The sequence below is a fragment of the Tasmannia lanceolata genome, unplaced genomic scaffold (assembly GCF_043159265.1).
Source record: "Tasmannia lanceolata isolate RefF3 unplaced genomic scaffold, GAP_Taslan_0.1 ptg000003l, whole genome shotgun sequence".
In the NCBI taxonomy this organism is placed as follows: Eukaryota; Viridiplantae; Streptophyta; class Magnoliopsida; order Canellales; family Winteraceae; genus Tasmannia; species Tasmannia lanceolata.
In genome coordinates this window covers 40,135,434-40,155,353 of record NW_027518680.1, presented here as the reverse complement: position 1 = coordinate 40,155,353, position 19,920 = coordinate 40,135,434, and the positions used below count along the sequence as shown (strand labels likewise).

The window sequence follows — 19,920 nt, the reverse complement described above, 5'->3', positions numbered from 1 at the left end:
ATATTACCACGCCTTCAAGCAAATGATGGTCGGGGACGACCGCCTACATCCGGCGAACTCAGATTTGTTCGGATTCTCTGGGGAGATAGTCAAGGTAGAGGGACAGATCAAACTTCTCATCCTGGTCAAAAAATCTCCCCACCAGGCCTTCGCAATGGTTAATTTCTTGGTAGTGAGGGCCACTTCGGCCTACAACGCTATATTAGGAAGACCTGGACAGAACCTACTCCGCGCAATCGCCTCAACCTATCACCAGAAAATGAAATTCATAACACCCTGCGGTGTCGGCGAAGTGAAAGGTGACCAGTCGCAGTTGAGGGAGTGTTATGCAACGGCACTAGAAGGAAACGTTGCAGTTGAGGGGGTGGAAGAGTACATCTCTATAGAAGAAACGTTGGCAGCCCTGGACTCAGGGAGGAGAAAAATGCCAGATGAGGAAAAGAACCCTACGAAACGTAGGGACGATAAGCTCCTAAGGAGAGAAAGAAGCCCGGACCGAAGGGAGCGAAATTTTACCCCCTCAATACATCCAGGAACAGCATACTGGCTAGGCTCAGAGGAGAAGACTTTCTCAAATGGCCGGAGAAAATGCTAACTAAGGGAAACAAGCGGGACAAATCTAAGTATTGCTGGTTCCACAAGGACCATGGGCATGACAACAATGAGTGAAAGCATCTTAAGGAAGAAATCGAGCTACTGATCCAAAGGGGATATCTCAGGAAATACGTTGAGCACGGCGGTGACAGAAGAGAGCGCCAAGAAAGAAATCCTCAAGGCAGAAGGAGCCCCAAGCAACCACGGGCACCGCCAGCCCATCGAAACTCTACCGCTCCTCACAGCCCGCGGTAAGAGCCGCAACGATCGCAGCCTACTGGAGTCATAAACACCATCATGGGTGGCCCGGCAGCAGGAGGAACCTCATCGGCCGCCCGTAAAGCCTACGCTCGGCAGATCAACACGGTCCATACCAGCCATAAAAAATTGAAAGTAGAAAACGAAATCTCATTCTCGGACGCGGATCTGGACAACCTGATACTCCCCCATGATGATGCCTTGGTCATAACCATGCTAGTTGCCAATTGGGAACTGAAGAAAATCTTGGTGGATAATGGCAGTTCGGCCGACATCTTATATTACCACGCCTTCAAGCAAATGATGGTCGGGGACGACTGCCTGCATCCGGCGAACTCAGATTTGTTCGGATTCTCTGGGGAGATAGTCAAGGTAGAGGGACAGATCGAACTTCCCATCCTGGTCGAAAAATCTCCCCACCAGGCCTTCGCAATGGTTAATTTCTTGGTAGTGAGGGCCACTTCGGCCTACAACGCTATATTAGGAAGACCTGGACAGAACCTACTACGCGCAATCGCCTCAACCTATCACCAGAAAATGAAATTCATAACACCCTGCGGTGTCAGCGAAGTGAAAGGCGACCAACCGCAGTTGAGGGAGTGTTATGCAACGGCACTAGAAGGAAAAAATGCATCAGAGACCTTACCGATTGAACTGCAAGACTTGAGAGATGAAACCCGGATTACGATAAACCAACCCGCAGAAGACTTGATTCCAATCGCGTTGTACGAAGATGATCAGGAAAAACTGGTCAGCATAGGGTCAACATTGAGCGACGACTCCCGCGAAGAATAAGTCCGGTTTTTGAGCAAAAATGCTGACGTATTCGCTTGGGCGCCTACTGATATGCCTGGGATAGATCCCGATGTTATTGTGCACAAACTCAGCGTTGACCCCACTTGCAGACCGGTGAAGCAAAAAAGAAGGCATTTCGTCCCAGAGAGACAACAAGCGATTAGAGAGGAGGTGGAAAAACTCCTAAGGGCTGATTTCATACCGGAGATCAAGTACCCCGATTGGCTGGCGAATGTGGTCATGGTGAGGAAAACTAATGGAAAATGAAAAATTTGCATAGACTTCACCGACCTAAACAGAGCCTGTCCTAAGGACAGCTATCCGCTGCCCAAGATCAACCAACTGATAGATGCCACCCCGGGGCACGAGCTTCTTAGTTTTATAGATGCATTTTCTAGATACAACCAAATTCGCATGTACGAAGCGGATATCCCTAAGACTTTGTTTGTAACAGACCAGGGGATATACTGGTACCGTGTAATGCCCTTCGGCCTAAAGAATGCCGGAGCAACATATCAGAGATTGGTGAACAAGATTTTCAGAGAACAAATCGGACGCAACATGGAGGTGTATGTGGACGACATGCTAGTGAAGAGCAAGGAATCTTCCAGTCACATACCCAATTTGGAAGAAGCATTCCAGGTCTTGAGGAAACACAACATGAAGCTAAATCCTTCTAAATACGCTTTCGGCGTCGCCGCGGGAAAGTTTCTTAGATTCATGGTCAGTCAGAGAGGGATAGAGGCGAACCCGGAGAAAATTCAGGCAGTGGTCGATCTAACTCCGCCCACTACCGTAAGGGAAATTCAAAAGCTAACGGGGATGGTAGCCACGTTGGGACGCTTCATCTCTAAATCGGCATGACAGGGGAATTAAAGCAGCCCCATGGACTCCGGAATGCCAGAGTGCTTTTGAAGAACTGAAGTTATACCTATCGGCACCGCGCCTGATGAGCAAACCTGAACTCGGTGAAGAGCTGATGTTGTACCTATCGGCGAGTCCGGTAGCGTTGGCAGCCGTTCTGATAAGAGAAGACCAGAACCAGCAGAAACCGATCTACTACATCAGCAAAGTTTTACATGAGGCCGAGACCAGATATCAAAAGGCAGAGAAGTTGGCTTACGCTCTTGTAATGGCTGCCAGAAAGCTCAGGCCGTATTTCTAGGCCCACACCATCAAAGTTATGACTGAGCAACCACTGAGGAAAATTCTACATCGCCTGAACACCTCAGGGCGGTTAGTAAGGTGGGCGGTAGAGCTTAGTGAATTTGACATTCAGTTTCTGCCCCGGCCGGCGATAAAGGCCCAAGTCTTGGCCGATTTCATTGCCGAATGCACTCTGCCAGCCGATGCCGAAATAAATCAACCTCCGAGTGAAGAAGTTGACAAGACACCCGGGGGGCAAAGCGATGCGACCTCTGATCAAAATCTGGATAAAGAAGCTGATACACTCGGAGAAACTAATGGAACTGGAAGAGTCGAGGAAAAAGACAAAATGGAGGAAGAGCCGCTCTGGGAATTACACATGGATGGATCATCAAATTACCTGGGAAGCGGAGCAGGACTAATCCTCACAGGACCAGAGAACTTCGTCATGGACTACGCCGTAAGGTTCGGGTTCAAGGCGTCAAACAACGAGGCGGAGTATGAGGCGCTTCTGGCCGGAATGAAGCTGGCAATCCAAACCCGGGCCCAAAGATTGAAAGCGTACATCGACTCCCAGCTAGTCGTTAAACAGATACAGGGATCATACGAGGCGCGCGACGACCGCATGCGCAAATACCTGGCACAAGTTCGCACCCTCGCCGACAAGTTTACAACCTTTGAGGTAATGCGTGTCCCGAGAATGGAGAATGAGAAAGCAGATATACTCTCCAAACTCGCGGCCTTCTGGTATACCGCTCTGGGAAACATATGTGTGGAATTCCTGAAAAAATCCAGCATTGAAAGTGAAGTCGTAGAAGTAATGCAAGTAGATCACGAACCGTGCTGGATGGACGATATTATCAATTACCTGTGCAATGGCGAACTCCCCGAAGAGAAAAAGAAAGCACGACAGGTGACTCAGATATCGGCAAGATTCTCACTCGACGGAGAAAATCTTTACAAAAGATCGTATACCCTGCCGTACCTAAAATGTCTCCGACCCAGCGATGCTGCCTACACTCTCCAGGAGACTCATGAGGGGATCTGTGGAGAACATCTAGGGGGCAAAGCACTGGCCATCAAGGTATTGCTTAGGGGCCACGTGTGCCATTGTACAGGTTATTGCCTCTTTATCAGCTCAGCTATCAGGATTCTCCAGATCAGCTCTTACTTCATTGCCTTATCTGTTACCAATTCCGGGCGTAATAGCGGGCATAATTTTCCCCTCAGATTAGGGGCCCTCTTTAGATGGAACTTTAGCTATATTGTATGTGTGTTGCTCCCATCGAACGCATCACACACACACACACACACACACACACACACACACACACATATATATATATATATATATATATAGATTTCGGATCACAAGAGTTTGTGTCCTTCCACACTTGAAATACTCACGTATTCTAAAGTTTCAAAATGCTTGAGATTTATCTCTTAAGACTCCCTTAGTGAATAGAATACAAGGTCGAATAGAAGAGCCAACGTTTTCACTTAAATTGGGTCCCACCGATGTGGGCCACATTAAAAACACCAACATAATATCTATAAGGGCCTGTTTGGATGCCGAGAAGATTTTGATTTGGATTTCTCACATTTGCAGCCCTTTTGTGTTGTGATTTCGATCCGGATCAAATCCTTGAATTTCCAAATCAAAGACTGACAGTGAAAAAATCAAATTTCCAAATATGCTATGGAAATAAACATATTTGGCAGTTTCCTTCACCCTCTTTGCTCCTCAAACTCTCCCCTCCAGTAGGAAGTACCCCCTCTATCACCCTCAAAATGAGCTGGCGGATATATTCGTTTGTATTCGAAACTCAATTCCAAATCCAAAAACAAAATATGAGGCATCCAAACGGGCCCTAAAGGAATTTTCATTTATGAGGTGTTCTTGTTATATATTTGTGCAAAAAAGATATAGTTTTTTGCAGGACCCAGCTACAACGATCATGGGTCCCACATTGCACGTGTGTGTTGCTCCGAGTAGTTGATGTAGACGTACATGCTCTTAGTCTCATGCCTCTTGAATACCCTACCTATAAGTACAATGCCTATGAAACATCAATCGCTTAGCTTTACTTTATTTCCTAAAGATGCCTTATTGATCAAGGTTATTGAAATCCCAATAGGTAACACAAGAGGGGGGTGAATTGGGTAATAAAAATATTTTCCTTAATTAAGTGGAATATTAAAATCGATTTTACCAATTAAGCATTTATAGATCTAACACTTGTTCACATAATCATATTAAAGGAAAGTAGGGTTTAGATATTACCAATCACCACAATATGAAGGAGGAAGAGGATAGGAGACGACGCAATTATTTTAGAGTGGTTCGGTCATAAACGGACCTACTCCACTACCCAAGTACTTGGTCTTTCCTTGGGATTTCTATCACTATTGAGATTCCGCACGACAAATTGCCAGGCTTTACAACTTGACTCCTTCAAGGGAACAAACCCCCTTTATACAAACCGCCTCCAAGGAACAATACCTCTTTGCAAAACTGCCTCCAAGGTGATTGCTCCTCTTCCCGAACCGCCTCCAAGGAGATGAACCCTCTTCGCAAACCGCCTAAAAGGGAACCGCTCCTCTTTGCGAGTACAATGAAGATAAAGAAAATTTAAGCTCTCTCAAGCCTCTGGATATGCAAATAATACAATCAAGCTCACTACAAACTCTCTCAAAGATATACAAGAAAATCCTAAGTCCAACACTTTGGATGTGATCAAGATCAAGGTACAACTGTTTGGGGATAGATTTTAAAACCCAAAAAGATAAACTAATAGGTTAGTGGGTGTTAGGCTATTTTAGAATGATTTCATCAAGTTAAAATGGAGTTAGAATCTTCTTTTTATAGCTCTTGAAAGAAAATAGCCGTTGGGGGGACAAAAGAGTAAAAACTGTAAACTTTTGAAAAGCATTACATGAAGTCTAAATGGATCTATTTTCGCATGGTCGCGGTTGATCGATGTGTGGCGGTCACCCGTGGGCCATGCGCTGGTCAGATTTTTAAAAATAACTTTCAAAGCGTTGCAGTAGACCGAGGTATAACGGTCGACCGGGTCGGGTGCCCATGAAGGGGTCGGTCGCCCGCCGCATGCTTTTTGACCATTTTGATTTCACCTCTTTATAAGGGGCCGGACGACCGGGGTGCTAGGGTCGGTCGACTGCAGATTAAAGAAACTGTATTTTTTTAGTTGATTTTAAATATTTCTTTTGCAATCCTTTTGGGTTCTCTCTTGGACATTAAAAACATAAAGTTGGGGGGTCCAAGAGAGTGTGCCTTGATAGAGAAAACATCAAAAGTGTTAGACATACAACCTATATCCGGAAATTACATCTCTTCAGTCTTCTCTTGAACATGATCTTTAATACACTCCGTTCAATACCTGACTTGGTTGAGATCTTCAAAACTTCACTCCATCTTGTAGGATCCTTCATCAAATGCCATTTTGAGCTTGCCCCCATCAAGATTGAGTTGCTTCAAGTGGTGTACACATGAATCTCCAAGTCATGCAATGTGTTGTGTCACGCAATGTAATAAACTTATCCTGCTGCAACACAACACTCAAGGCAACATATTAGTCCTTTTAAATCTAATCAATTTGTGTTTTATGATCATCAAAACATGGGTGAAAGTATGAGAAGCCCTTGGGAGAACATTCTTCCCCTTTTTTATGATGACAAACTCAAATTGATTAGGATACAGGAGGATCATAAATATAATCAAATGAAGCTAGTATCCTTCCCCTAAGCATATACACAAGTATATTTTAACAAATAAAGGCTAGTGGTACATATGATTTAAGGACTACTAATCAATTTCAAATTTTGCTTCCACTTTTTGGCATACTTTCAAAAAAGGGCAATTTTAAACAATTAAAGGCTCAAAGAAGAGGTGAAATATGTAAAGGGCATGATATGTACCCCAATATATCTATATACATACAAGATATAGCTTTTTAAGGACTACTAATCAATTTCCAAAACTTCTCTCCCTTTTCGGCATACATACAAAAAATGGCAGTTTTAAACAATTTAAGGCTCAAAGAAGAGGTGAAATATGTAAGGGGTATGATATGTGCCCCAATATATCTATATACATGCAAGATATAGCTTTTTATTCTAATCTATAGCCCTTATCATGAAAGAGAGAGTGAGTAAAATATTAAGTTTAGTCATGAAAGGCAGTTTTTTTTTGTTAGTCTCTTGAGAGTGAGTTACCATGCAAAATACTTAAGAGACGCATGGAGCATGTTTTAGTATGTAATACGAAGATAATGCAGTGGTCATCATTCTCATGAAAACTGCCAGCCAGTTAGGCGAAGTTAGTGAGTCATATGGCCTGACAATTACCCCCACACTATTATAGGATTTTTCGAAGTTCAAAATTTCTAGGATTTGAAGATTAGCAAGTGTATAGCAATCCTATATGAGGTGTGATGATATCATCCGGTTTAAGTAAAGCTTAAGAATCGCACTCGGGGCTTGCTGTTCCCTTTTATGTGAAAGTGAAGATATGATTCAGGGAATTGCTAGATGGAGATGGAGTCACTCAGGAGATAGGATTGAACCCTTGGGCTTCAATCATTTACTTGCTTCCTAGAAATTTCCGTGAGGAAATGCAGACAACTCTCTTCCTGAGCATAGATATGCCTAGATCTACTATAGAAATTTTTGAGTTCAAAATTTTCTTCCACGGTAGTGTTTCGGCATTTGATATTGGTTAGAGTGGGAATCCTGAGTTTTCAAATGAAGAATTCTAAATAAGATGCGGTACTTTGTGAATTTTGAAGCCTCTCCCTGACTCTATGCACTAGGTGCAAGGGATAAATCACCTGTTTGATGGTTTCGGATGCCAGCCTTAAGGCCAAAGTTGTTAGATTTGTTAATTAAAGTGATTGTGACATTCTGTCATAAGAAGTAATGAGAACACATTGAATAGCTTTTAATTTTAGTTTGACATCTTTAACCAATCAACTTGATTCATTAGAAGAGTGTTACAATTTGATACAAATGAATGACTATCGGACATAAGATAGAGAGTGTTGTGGATATAGTGTGACACAAGCACATGGATACATAGATATGGTGAGATGAAATGAAAGTACAAATCTATGATAGAGGAAATAACATGTATATATGATGATAAGATTATCTAAGGCTCCAATACATGTCAAATGATTGAAGAGACAATCCCTCTTCTCATCACACCTGAATCCTACAGAGTTTCATGATTGGGTGTGAGAGTCTAGTGCTTCACATCACTACTACATCAAATATCGCAAATGAGCTCTGAGCCTAAACGAACCAAAAATACACAAAGCCCCTATTGGCTACATCCCTACACATCCACAAACTTGCCACATTTGGTAAGGATATCTACAACAAAATGAAAATAAAGCCCCCCATGGGCATAAACATCCAATCATAAAGCCCATACTGGGCAAGAAACACATCATCCAACCAAAAAGAAAATATAAACACTAAATCAAAAGCCCATCCAGAGCAAGAAGAAACTGTTCTAAAAAAAGGATGACCTAGCAGCAAAAAAGTACACCGTCTCTTGCATACCAATCCACAGTCCATCTGCTATCCAAAAAGGATCTGGTACATCCATCATATCTGAGGAGGGGGCTGATCACGGGGTGGAGTCCTAGAGTAGTATCTCATCGTCCGACTCTATGAGATGGCTCTAACCAGGTCGGCATGCGCCTGAGCATGGGCTCTCCTATCAGTGGCTAGGGCCTCCATCAGCTGCGAATGATCAGTGGGCCTCTGAGTCTCGGCCTGAGTAAAGCTTGTAGAGAGCTGTCCTAGCTCTGTCCTCATAAGTCCCATCTCTCTGACGAGCTGCTCATATGATCCCTAGTGTCCAGGGGCATCCTCATGCTCCTCAGCCTGTACCTCAACCTCTCTCATAGCCCCATCGATGTCCTCATCTCTGACACAATGGGACCACCTCCACTACTACCTGCCCCTTGGGTTTCTTTAACTTTCATCTAAGTTATGGTGGTAGAGTTGAGTACTGGGTCCGGCCTCCTAGAGAAGACATCTGTGAGATCCACTTCATGATACCTAAGTAATCTGGTGATGAGCATCCCATTGGGCAATCCTCCCTGTCCTTTCTTGTTTGCCTCATCCATATACCCCAAGATAATGAATCCTAGGTTCAATTTGATCTTTTTGATGATGCAATGAATCATAAGTACTTCGAAGGGCTTCACAGCGTCAAAGTTTCCTGCTCTAGGGGTGAAATTATAAGCTACTATTTGTAAATCACCCTAGCTTGATAATTCATTTGATTGGCTTGGATGTTCAACTTCTCTCTTGTAGGTGGGATGGTCCCGAGAGTCTTATAAACATCAATCCTTGTGAAGGGATGTTTTTCAATTTCATCCTTCCCCTAGAAGAATATTCTCCTGTTTTTAAAACTGTGAGAGATTAAGCCCAAATTCCCCTTTGTAGTAGCTATTCATTAACACTCCACCATGGGATACAACTAAATTCGAGTAGAAATACTTTACAAGCTTGGGGTAAATCAAAGAGATGTACTGTAAGAATCTTACCCAACCTTGTGCAATGAATATCTAGGAGGTCGAAGCATTTGAAGTCGGTGATTATCACTTTTCTTCCTGAGATAATGGGCCTATCCATTAGTTGCTTGTATTTGTCCCTCGCCTTTGGGTTGAAGAAGCATTCTGTAGGGAATACTTCTTCTTTTTGTTTAGTTTTAAGACTATTTACCTTTTTCATTTCTTTTCAAACATACATTTATTTCTGATTTTAAATTTTCATTTCCAACTCGAAAATTGAACTTTTGAAAGAACTTTCTTTTGCAAAAGATTTTTGAAGTCTTTTTTTGACTAAAAATTTTATCATTTGAAAAGAGACAAATTCTTCTTATAAATGTTTTCTAATGAAATCCAAATATCTTTTGCATTGATGCAATTTGAAATATTGTCAAAAATACTTAGAGTTAAAACACAACACAATAAAATCATTGCCTTTGAGTTCAAGAGAAATAATTTTAAATCACCTTCAGTGCATTTCCTTGAGAAAGAAATTCTCTCTTTAATGACATCTAGGATGCTGAAGTCTATGGATTTGAGATAGGCTTACATTTGTGCTTTCCAAGATCCATAATTCGTTCCATCAAAAAATGGAGGAATTAGGGTGGATTAGCCTTTCTCAAAATCCATTTGGATTATCACATATCTTTTTTCTTATAGATTTTTAAGATTAAAAATCTCTTTAAGAGCCTGAGCTCTAATACCAAATGAAATACAGGTGTGACAACCGAAGAGGAGAGGTGAATTGGTCAATTAGAAATTTTAGGCTTAATTAAGGGAAGAATGAAAATTAATCCATTTAATTAAGCACTAATTAGTCTAACCCTTGTTCAAATAGGTATATCAATAAAAGCTACGGTTTAGACATTCTAATCATGCACATTTGCTAACCCTTGTTTAAATATACATTATAATGTAATAAGGGTTTAAACATTCTAATCAAGTGCATTTACTAACCCTTGTTTAATTAAAAGCACAAATACAAGTTAGGGTTAGAATTTACTAATCACCATACATGCAAGAGAAGGAGAGGAAGAGAGAAGGAGACAACGAACACAAGATTTATAATGGTTCGGTCTATCACAAGACCTACTCTACTCTTCACGTCTACGCGCGAGTTCCACTATCTCGATCCTCCTTCAAGGCCGGATCAATGAGCCATTTACAATGAGCAAGCTTTTCCTTTCTCAAGGGCCAAAGCAGAATCCCATCTGCACGAAGCCTTCGGAGAAGGGACACACCCTCATATGCCGGATTGACTATTCTTAACGGGCCGAATCGAAGACCCTCATCTTCACAATTATTAACGTGCCGAAGATAAGACCCTCAATGAAGAACAAATAAAAGTGAAAAACTCCCAATGCCTCTTAATAGACGGATTACAAAGTTTAAGCTCACAATCACTTCCAATAAATAAGCAAAAGAAAAGCCCTATGGAGTGCCTCTTGACAAGAAATGCAAGCTCAAAGAGGTTTTACTTTTGATTTTCAAGTTGAAGGTCAAAGAGAAATGGGATTTTATCTTTCTCAAATTTTCAAAAGCTTGTTTAGATAGGTTTTAATGATGTATATATAGTGTATTTAAAAATATGACAGTTTGTGGGTAAAACTATAAAAAACTGGGTTGAAAAAGTCAACCTGCGAAAGCCCCAACGGCTAGTTTGCCCGACTGTCGCGGTCGACTGAGCTACCGTGATCGCCCGCGCCTATTGGGCACCCTTTTATATTTCAAATTTCTTACCATCGCGGTCAACCTGCCCATGGCGGTCGTCCGGCGAGCGCTACCTGTTCGCTGAAATTTTAAGCTCAAAAAACCTATCCCGATTGACCGACCCACTGTGGTCACCCGTCCAAACCCATGACGGAATGTTCTGTTTCAACAAAACTATTTTCGCGGTCGCCCGGCTCAACCCGGTCGACCGGCCCGCTATTTTTCGCTAGTGTTGGAAATCCAGCCATCTTGCCGTGGTCCCCAGGAGACCCCTGGTCGACCGGCCCTAGTAAAAATTCCATTTTAACTTTAAAATTCAGGGGCTTTGGGCCATGGTCTTTGGGCTTAAGTCCTAGGTTTTCAAACACATTTTTGGGTGTGTTGATGGTTTTCAAAGATGTAAAATGTTAAGTTAAAAATCATTTGAAAATCTTTTGAAAGTGCATTTAAACATAAAATCAAGAGGACTCTAAATAGATTCTAAAAATAAGAACCTTGAGTCTTCTTGGAATGTATCAGCTCCTTTGCTCTTCCTTGGACTTCTTTAGCTTGAGTGAACATCTTGAACTTTGTCTTGGCTTTTGTGACTTATCGTCCAATCTTCAATGCATGTTGAGGTACACAAGGTGTCACCATGTCATGTTCAACCCCAATCTCCTTCTTGGCATTTGCTAGGAACTTGAAGAATCTTCATGTTCGAGCTTCTTTGATTTGATCATCTCGAAATTGTGATGTCTTCACTGTATGTACAAGCTCTTGGTTCCTTTGATCCTTGATCCACAAGCCATGTGTTAAATTGAGTTGTATAATGGCGATTATGACATGAAATTCATGTATACAACACAACACCTCAAAGCAACACATTAGTCCATAAATGCTAATCAGTTTGAGTTTGCAAGCATCAAAACAAGAGGTAAGGTGAATGATTAGACCCATGGTAACCCTTGGGCTTATAGTTAGGAGTCCAGTTAGCCTCATCACGGCCGATTGCTATTATTAGCAACTAAGCCATAGATTAGGTTTCACTAGTTAACTCCTTTTTCTGTAGGACAAGTTTAGTTACATAGGATGTAGGGCCCACCTGCATTAGTTTAGGAAGCGTCTTGCACTTAGATAGAATCATATAGCATCTTAGATGGAGTCCTAGGATAATAAAATATAATCAACTTGAATTAAATAATTTCTCTAAAAATCGTTGAAACAGTCTGTCCAGTCTAGATTGGTGTCCTAGATGAGTTAGGCATGTAGCTTAGTTTAGGCCACCGAACTACGTCGACTCTGATCCCAGTGAGGCTTGGGTACGCAGGCAACTTGGATGTTTGGATGGCACAGCAAGCACGAGTCGACCCTATACACATTTTAGTAGGGTTTCAGGGTTTTATTTTATTTCTTTATCATTTTCCAACCCTAAGTTAAAGTGATTAAATCACTTAGGATTTCCCCCAAAGTAGAATTTCAGGAAGACTTTCACATAGATTGAATCTGAACAGATCAAGAAAATCAAAAGACATATTTAGGAATCACATTGAAATTAGATCATCTAGGATACATGTCTCGTAGTTTGCACATTAAGAGAGTTTAAATGAGCCTTTTAAAAAAATTTAAATGAGTTATTCAATGGAATTGAAGACAGGATTATTAGGCAAGAATGGTGCATATGGTGGTAATCCGCCATACCTTCAATTCTCGTAATCAGGTAACGAATCTAGATTTCTGGGATAGCTGATCATTACAGTGTCACTTATGGGTCCTAGGTCCTTTACCTAGGTGGCCACTCTGGTCATTCTCTTTTGTGTGAAATTCGAATTTCTTTTGTGATCCCAAGTTCACGGAAAAGATGATTTATATCAAAAATAAAAAGCACACGCCATTCGCATGGGTACGAGAGAACAAAAGAGAGGCGGGTCGCGCCCCTCTCGTCGGATCGATCCCACGGCCTACTTTTTAGGCATCAAATCTCACCCGCTTGGTGTGTTTTGGTATTATTAGAAAGGTTTTTCAATTACCTATCTAATGGGCCCAAGATCATATGATTTGGATGTGATTTGAGCAAGTTATGAGGGTTTTTGGGAAGGAGTATAAGTCAATTACGGGATTACTATTTTTGGTAAATTTTTATCTTTATTTAGCTTTGCTTTACCAAGTTGATGCAGGACAATACCTAAACGAGGAAAAATCCTACACTCCTAATGGGATAATGGGTTCTAGGAAAGTTTAGGGCTAACTCTTAAGAGGCTAAAGAAACCTACTGGTTAACTAGGGTTGATTTAAGGCAGAATTAATTGGCAGACAACGGCAATATTGAGGCTTAAATTTGCATTAAATAATGAGAAAGAACACAATTAGTATGAAATAAACCTTAAACAAATTAGTCGACAATTAAAGGGTCCTTCGGGTAACTAGTTAAGGGCAAAATTAGGCTAAAATGGGGTTTTAAACGTGCACCCAAGTAGAATAATTAAAATAGTATCAAAACCTATGAATGAAACCTTATTTTGATGAGAAATCAGCAATAATCCAATGAAAAAAATAGTAATAAATTTCTGCAGCAACAAAACAGGGTCAAATCGGTCCAATTTAGGCCAAAACGGCATTTTGGTAATTTGGACAGATCTGAAAATTCTGGGTAAGCTGATGTGGGTTGAAAGATAATAGATTTAAATGATGATTGAAATCAGATTTTCAGGTTTAGGGGACTGCTACGTTGGCCGATTACGCTTTCAATCTCCAAAAGCAACTTTTGAGCTTGAAAGGTGTGAAAATTTGATTAGCCTCGAAAGGGATTGTAAAACTATGAATTTTGATTGCTATGGCTAAGGTTTAATCCCAAAATAAGTCCTTCAAAGTTTCAAGATGAGATCTTAAACGATGTAGGAGATATTTGGATTTTGGGTTTTTGTATTTTAGGGTTCAAGAACACACAAAAATTGAAGAACTAATGACTTACTTGTTTAGGCTGATTTGAGAGGAGAATAGAAGTGAGAAGATGAGAGGGGATTGAGAAGAATGGCTCCAAGCCACCAAGAAGAGAGAAGAGAAGAAGCTCCAAGATTCAATAGCTTCTTTTGCGAAAACTTTAATTCCTTATTCAATAGTCAAAAAGTCCCTTACAATGCTTACATAAAGTCGTTGGTGTTGAACAAGTTTTTATATTTTAACTATTATTTTTGCCATTATATTTCCAGTATATTTTTAGGGCATCAAATCTTGTTCTTTTGGGCTAATTTTGGTATTTTTAGAAAGGTTTTTCGATTACCTATCTAAACAGCCCAAGATTACACGATTTAGACTTGATTTGGCTAAGTTATAGGCAGTTTTAGAATATGGTAAGGGTCTATTACGGGATTTACTATTTAGGTAAGTTTTAGTCAAGGTTTTAATTATGTTATTTTAGATGGACGGCTATGATTAGTTGCTTGGGTATTAAGTTAGTTTTTAGAGGTTCTTTTCTTATAAATATATGTTATGTAAGCATTGTAATGGACTTTTTGACTATTGAATAAGGAATTAAAGTTTTTGCAAAAGAAGCTATTGAAGCTTGGAACTTCTTCTCTTCTCTCTTCTTGGTGGCTTGGAGCCATTCTTCTCAATCCCCTCTCATCTTCTCACTTCTATTCTCCCCTCAAATCAGCCTAAACAAGTAAGTCATTAGTTTTTCAATTTTTGTGTGTTCTTGAACCCTAAAATACAAAATCCAAATATCTACTACATCGTTTAAGATCTCATCTTGAAACTTTGAAGGACTTATTTTGGGATTAAACCTTAGTCATAGCAATCAAAATTCATAGTTTTACAACCCCTTTCGAGGCCAATCAAATTTTCGCACCTTTCAAGCCCCAAAACTTGCTTTTGGAGATTGAAAGCGTAACGGCCAACGTAGCAGCTCCCTAAACCTAAAAATCTGATTTCTTTCATCATTTAAACCTATTATCTTTTAACCCACAGTAGTTTGCACAGAATTTTCAGATCTGTCCAAATAAATAAATCCCATTGGGGCATCGCCCTGAACTACGCATGACCTGATTCCTACACTAGGATATGTAGGCAACTTATTTACAGGTTCGGTCGAAATTTGCAAGCCTTTAGCCTTTTTCTTATCTAACCATATCCAACCTACAAAGTCCTTCAGGTGTTTAAAGTTAAGGTTCTAGACCCAAAAAAAAAAGAGAAAAGAGAAGAATACGGAGATTGAAGATCCGCTAGGCTGAAAACCCAAAAGGGCGATCTAGGCAAAATTTAGGATGAATCACCTGCTGAGGTGAAAACCAGAAAGGGCAACTCAGGCAGAAGTTAAGGTCAAACGGTCTGCCATGTTGAAAACCTAAAAAAGGCGACTTGGTCATGGTAAGAGAAGTTATCCAAGAAGGCTATCTCTAGTATCAAGATTAAGGATTCAAAAAGTTCAAGCAGGTACACTTTGCATTCTTGAAACTAGGGGCATGAAACCAAGCGATCCAAGGGGTGGTAATCAAATCCTTAGAGTATTACTGTTTTAAAGAAAATGTCTAATGTGTATCAATTCCAAAATTACTCCTTGAAAGGCCAGACCTACCAAACAAAACGCTAACTAAGTCAGAAGCATCAATGTGTGTCCGTTTAGTTAGTCAATTCGTGTTATTCTTTGGTCATTCGTTCAGAAATCCTCGATTATTCAATTAGTGTCTTTTACCAGTTTTCCCCTTTGAATAGAGTCGGTCATTGCCTTTGAGTCCAAAGGTCGCAACTGTCTTGGTGAAAGAGGTAAGGCGTCAGCTTATCTGCAACGTACTTGAGATATACAAATCTTGAGGGAAGAACTTCATGAGTCATGAGAAAGATTCGGTGTAAGCAAAGCCACTTCTGAAAGCATTCAGAAGCATAAACACTGGAAAGTGCAGTTTCCATAAGAAGAGCATGTCCCAGAAAGACACCATAGGCTTGGGAGAGTCTCGTACGTGACGATGGTTGGACCGATTTCTCAGCAAGATGAAACATTAAAATTCTGAATTTTCTTCAAGTCAATTGAATGCCATCCCCATCAAGAAATTTTTGTCCAAATACCTGTCAGAAGAAAGTGTCGTTGTTCTATATTACCAGTTCAAGTATTTAGATTAGGGTTCCAATTATCAGTACCCAGAATCCCCAGCAGTAAAAACCAACAGTATCTATGCAATAAACTCTTCTTAAAGCATTCTCCAGCGTTCATAACCATTCCCATAAGTCATGTTTCATCGTTTCTTCTCTAGGGCTAGATACCCATCGATGTTGCGTTTAGTTCCTGATGTGTGTTGTTTCGTCATTCGTCAAAGTCTCAGTGTCAATATTTTCATCGTGCACAATTTCTATTGTCTTCGAATCTAATTTCACACATTTAAAGTTTATCAATTTTCAAATTTATCAAATTCAAGTTCATGTCAAATCTCCAAATTCGATATCATTTCAAATCATCAACTCAATTCCATTTCAAATTTTCAAATTCAAGTTCATTTCAGCTCATCACATCGAGTTCAGTTCAAATTTTAAAATTCATCTTCCTTTTCCTTTCAGAAAAAAAACTAAAGTGCCTCTGGATCGAAATTCATCTTCTTTTTCCTTTCAGAGAAAAAGCGAAAATGCCCCTGGATCGAAATTCATCTTCATTTTCCTTTCAGAGAAAAAGCGAAAGTACCTCTGGATCGAAATCCATCTTCCTTTTCCTTTTAGAGAAAAAAAGAAAATGCCTCCGGATCGAAATTCATCTTCCATTTCTTTTTAGAGAAAAAGCGAAAGTGTCTCTAGATCGAAATTCATCTTCCTTTTCCTTTCAGAGAAAAAGCAAAAGTGCCTTTGGATCGAAATTCATCTTTCTTTTATTTTCAGAGAAAAAGAGAAAGTGCCTCTCGATCGAAATTCATCTTCTCTTTCCTTTCAGAGAAAAAACGAAAGTGCCTCTGGATCGAAATTCATCTTCCTTTTCTTTTCAGAGAAAAAACGAAAGTGCCTCTGAATCGAAATATTCTTCTCTCTTTTCGTAAAATTATTCTTCATTTCTGTTTAGAGAAAAAGCGAAAGCTTCTAAATCGAAAATTTCTTTAAATTTTAAAAAGAAATTAAAAAAAAATCCGTTCTTCTTCTTAGAGAAAAAGCTTAGTGCCCCTATGACAACGAACAAATAATCCAATTTCTCAAAGTTATAGGGTTCCAATCTAGGGTCTTGCATTAGGAAGCATTTAGCATACGTCTTCATTTAGGTTGCATTTTCTGTAGAGATTCTTTTGTTGGCTAAAGCTACGCAAAATGATGTTGTCTCTCTTGCTTTGGCATTCGGCTACTCCGTCACCTCTGCCAAAGAAGGGCATCTGTAGACACCCCATTTTGTTCAGCTATAGCCAACAAAGGCTTTCGTTAGTTTTCCTCAATTTAGAGTTTGTTTTCTGTGTTTTCCCATCACTTTATACCAATTTTTCCTCCCATTTCTTATTTTCCTAGGGGTTCATTTGCCATGACGAATTGAAAAGGTCCGAATTCGACCAAGGAGTGCTTTTATCAATGGATTTTCAAGATGAAGCAGGCGGACCCGCCAAAGTTTTTAAAATCAAATTTTGTTCCATGGAAGGTTTCGGCTAACAAGTGGGTCCAACGAATTGAATTTTATCCCATGGGTTTGGTTACAATGATTGGGCTCGTCAAAATTTCGTGAAAGTGAATTTTTGCAATGGATTTTACCCAAATAAATGGGCCCACCAAGGCTTTAAAGAAATTAAATTTTATTTTCATGGGAAAAGGATATTCGACAAATTTGGACTGGGGTCCACAACCTTAAATCTCGAGTTTTATGTAAATTTATGTTGCGGCTCATGATTTGGACAGTCTAGATCACCTTATGGAAGAGATTTTTGGAGCACGACCAATTCAAGTCGTGGGTCATCAATTGGTTGGTTTAGATCATCTTATGGACATAATTTGGGTGCAAAAAACCATTTACTCCACGGCCCCATCAAATGAATAGGTCGGGTCAGCTTATGAAAATAATTTGAAGGACACAACCCATTTATGAGGTGGCCCAATTAGCTGGACAGTTCAGATCATCCAATGGAGGAGATTTAGGGGGCGCAACTAATTTACATTGTAGGCCACAAATTGGACGGTTTGGATCATCTAGTGGAGAGAATCTAGGGGGGGCATTATTAATTTATAGTGGAGCCCACTGATTTTCTAGGAATTAATTCATGGTGTAAATCCAACATGGTGGTGCCAATATAAAATTTCATAGTGCTATAAGTGAAGAATCCAATATTAGCCGAATTTTTTAGGTTGCATGTGTGAACCACACATGTGAGGAACCACCTGTGTGGCTCCAACATGTGATGGTCGGCCACACATATGGTCCCCACATTGTGGCCGAAAGTCCAAGAGGAAATTTTTGGTTGAAATAAATATTGTCATGGTGAATGGGATTAGAAAGATGGTGAATAGGATTAGAAAGATGACATTAGCTCAAATTTTATAAAGGAAGGATAAAAAGCCATAATTACTTTGGGAAAGATACATGCGGCCAATCTATAAAGAGGAAAAAGGCTCAACCGGCCTACTTGGTTTGCTTTCTTCATGTTTGATATTCACACACCATAATACTAAAAAGGAAAGATCCAATTCTTTATCTCTCCTAGTAAGGAATGCTACTCTTTTACTATTATTAAAACATAAAAAACAATAAAAAAAGAAGGCCAGTAGCCAACGTTATTAGGAGGAATTCTCTCCATTCTATAAAAAAAAGAAGGCAAGTAGCCAACATTTTTAGGAGGAATTCTCTCTCTCTCTCTCTCCATTCAAAAAAATTAATCTCTCTCACTTGGCTCGAAAGTTCATACAACACTCATCCTTTTAAGAGATCACTATTGGTTGGGCATCATCTTTAAGGAATCACTATCTGTAAGCCCAATGGTGTCCACCTTGGCATTCCCATCTTATTTTGATGATTCCAATACACAAGTGATTTATGATCACTAATGTGTTTGATTGTCTAAGTTGTAGATCACATCGGTGCTAAGACAAGATTGCTTGGATTGCGGCCAAGAAGCACTCATTGAACCACATTATAAAGGCCAAAGACATCGAAGATCCAAGACGAATGAAGACTTGGAGAATCGCATTGAAGATCGAAGTCATGTTAGATTGTATAAGATCCAATCTTAATTTTAGATCTTAAGAGGCATAAATTAGTTAATGTAACACACCCTAAAATGTTTAAAGGATTGTCCTTATGGTGTTCCAACACTTTGGAACCCTCATAACAATTCAAACTTGGTGTAAAGTTGAAAGCCCAAAAATAAGAAATGAAAATCTGCTTGACATTGGCTTCTTGGAACTCCGAGACATTCCTCGGAGCTCCGAGAAATGGTCCAGTAGCTTTTTTCTCATTTCTGTTTGTATTCCCGGAACTCCGAGAAATATTCTCGGAACTCCGAGAACACTATAACGGCCAGAATTATAGCCATTGGGAATTTTCTCAGGAATTACCACAATGCCCCTAAACGGTCATATTTGGTGTTTTCTATAAATATGAGCATTCTAAACTTCAAGACCATCAATCCTAACACTCTTAAACCACACTTGAACATTCAAAGAGTGAATCAAGCTTATTTATGCCTCTCTTTATCCAAGATTAGGATTTGGATCATAGGCTCAATTTGTACATCTTCTACAAAGTGTGTAAACCCTTGTGAGGGATTTTTTGTTTCCTTCTTTCTTATTCAAAGATTGTATTCGGGCTAGTGTTCGGAGAAGCGTAGCCCACTCTTCGTGGTGAAGATCGCAACCAAGGTTAAAGGCGGTTGGAATTTTGTAATCGGCACCGATCTTCGCCGAAGTTAAG

The 19,920-nt window shown here is 40.1% G+C and overlaps 2 protein-coding genes across 2 annotated transcripts; both read left to right on the top strand.

Annotated features, from left to right (window-relative positions):
* Window positions 1–891: 891 nt before the first annotated feature.
* LOC143869767 (uncharacterized) lies at window positions 892–1,647 on the top strand. The gene has a single exon (XM_077376323.1). It carries the CDS (start codon window positions 892–894, stop codon window positions 1,645–1,647), a length of 756 nt encoding a protein of 251 aa, XP_077232438.1.
* A 1,183-nt stretch (window positions 1,648–2,830) lies between these two features.
* On the top strand, window positions 2,831–17,410 carry LOC143869766 (uncharacterized). The gene is made up of 2 exons (XM_077376322.1): window positions 2,831–3,877; window positions 17,297–17,410. Exons 1-2 carry the CDS (start codon window positions 2,831–2,833, stop codon window positions 17,408–17,410), a joined length of 1,161 nt encoding a protein of 386 aa, XP_077232437.1.
* Window positions 17,411–19,920: the final 2,510 nt, after the last annotated feature.

Coding starts and splice junctions, on each gene's coding strand:
- LOC143869767 (XM_077376323.1), top strand. CDS start 892: ATGGGTGGCCCGGCAGCAGGAGGAACCTCATCGGCCGCCCGTAAAGCC.
- LOC143869766 (XM_077376322.1), top strand. CDS start 2,831: ATGACTGAGCAACCACTGAGGAAAATTCTACATCGCCTGAACACCTCA. Junction 3,878..17,296: donor GCAAAGCACTGGCCATCAAG/GTATTGCTTAGG, acceptor GTCTTCATTTAG/GTTGCATTTTCTGTAGAGAT.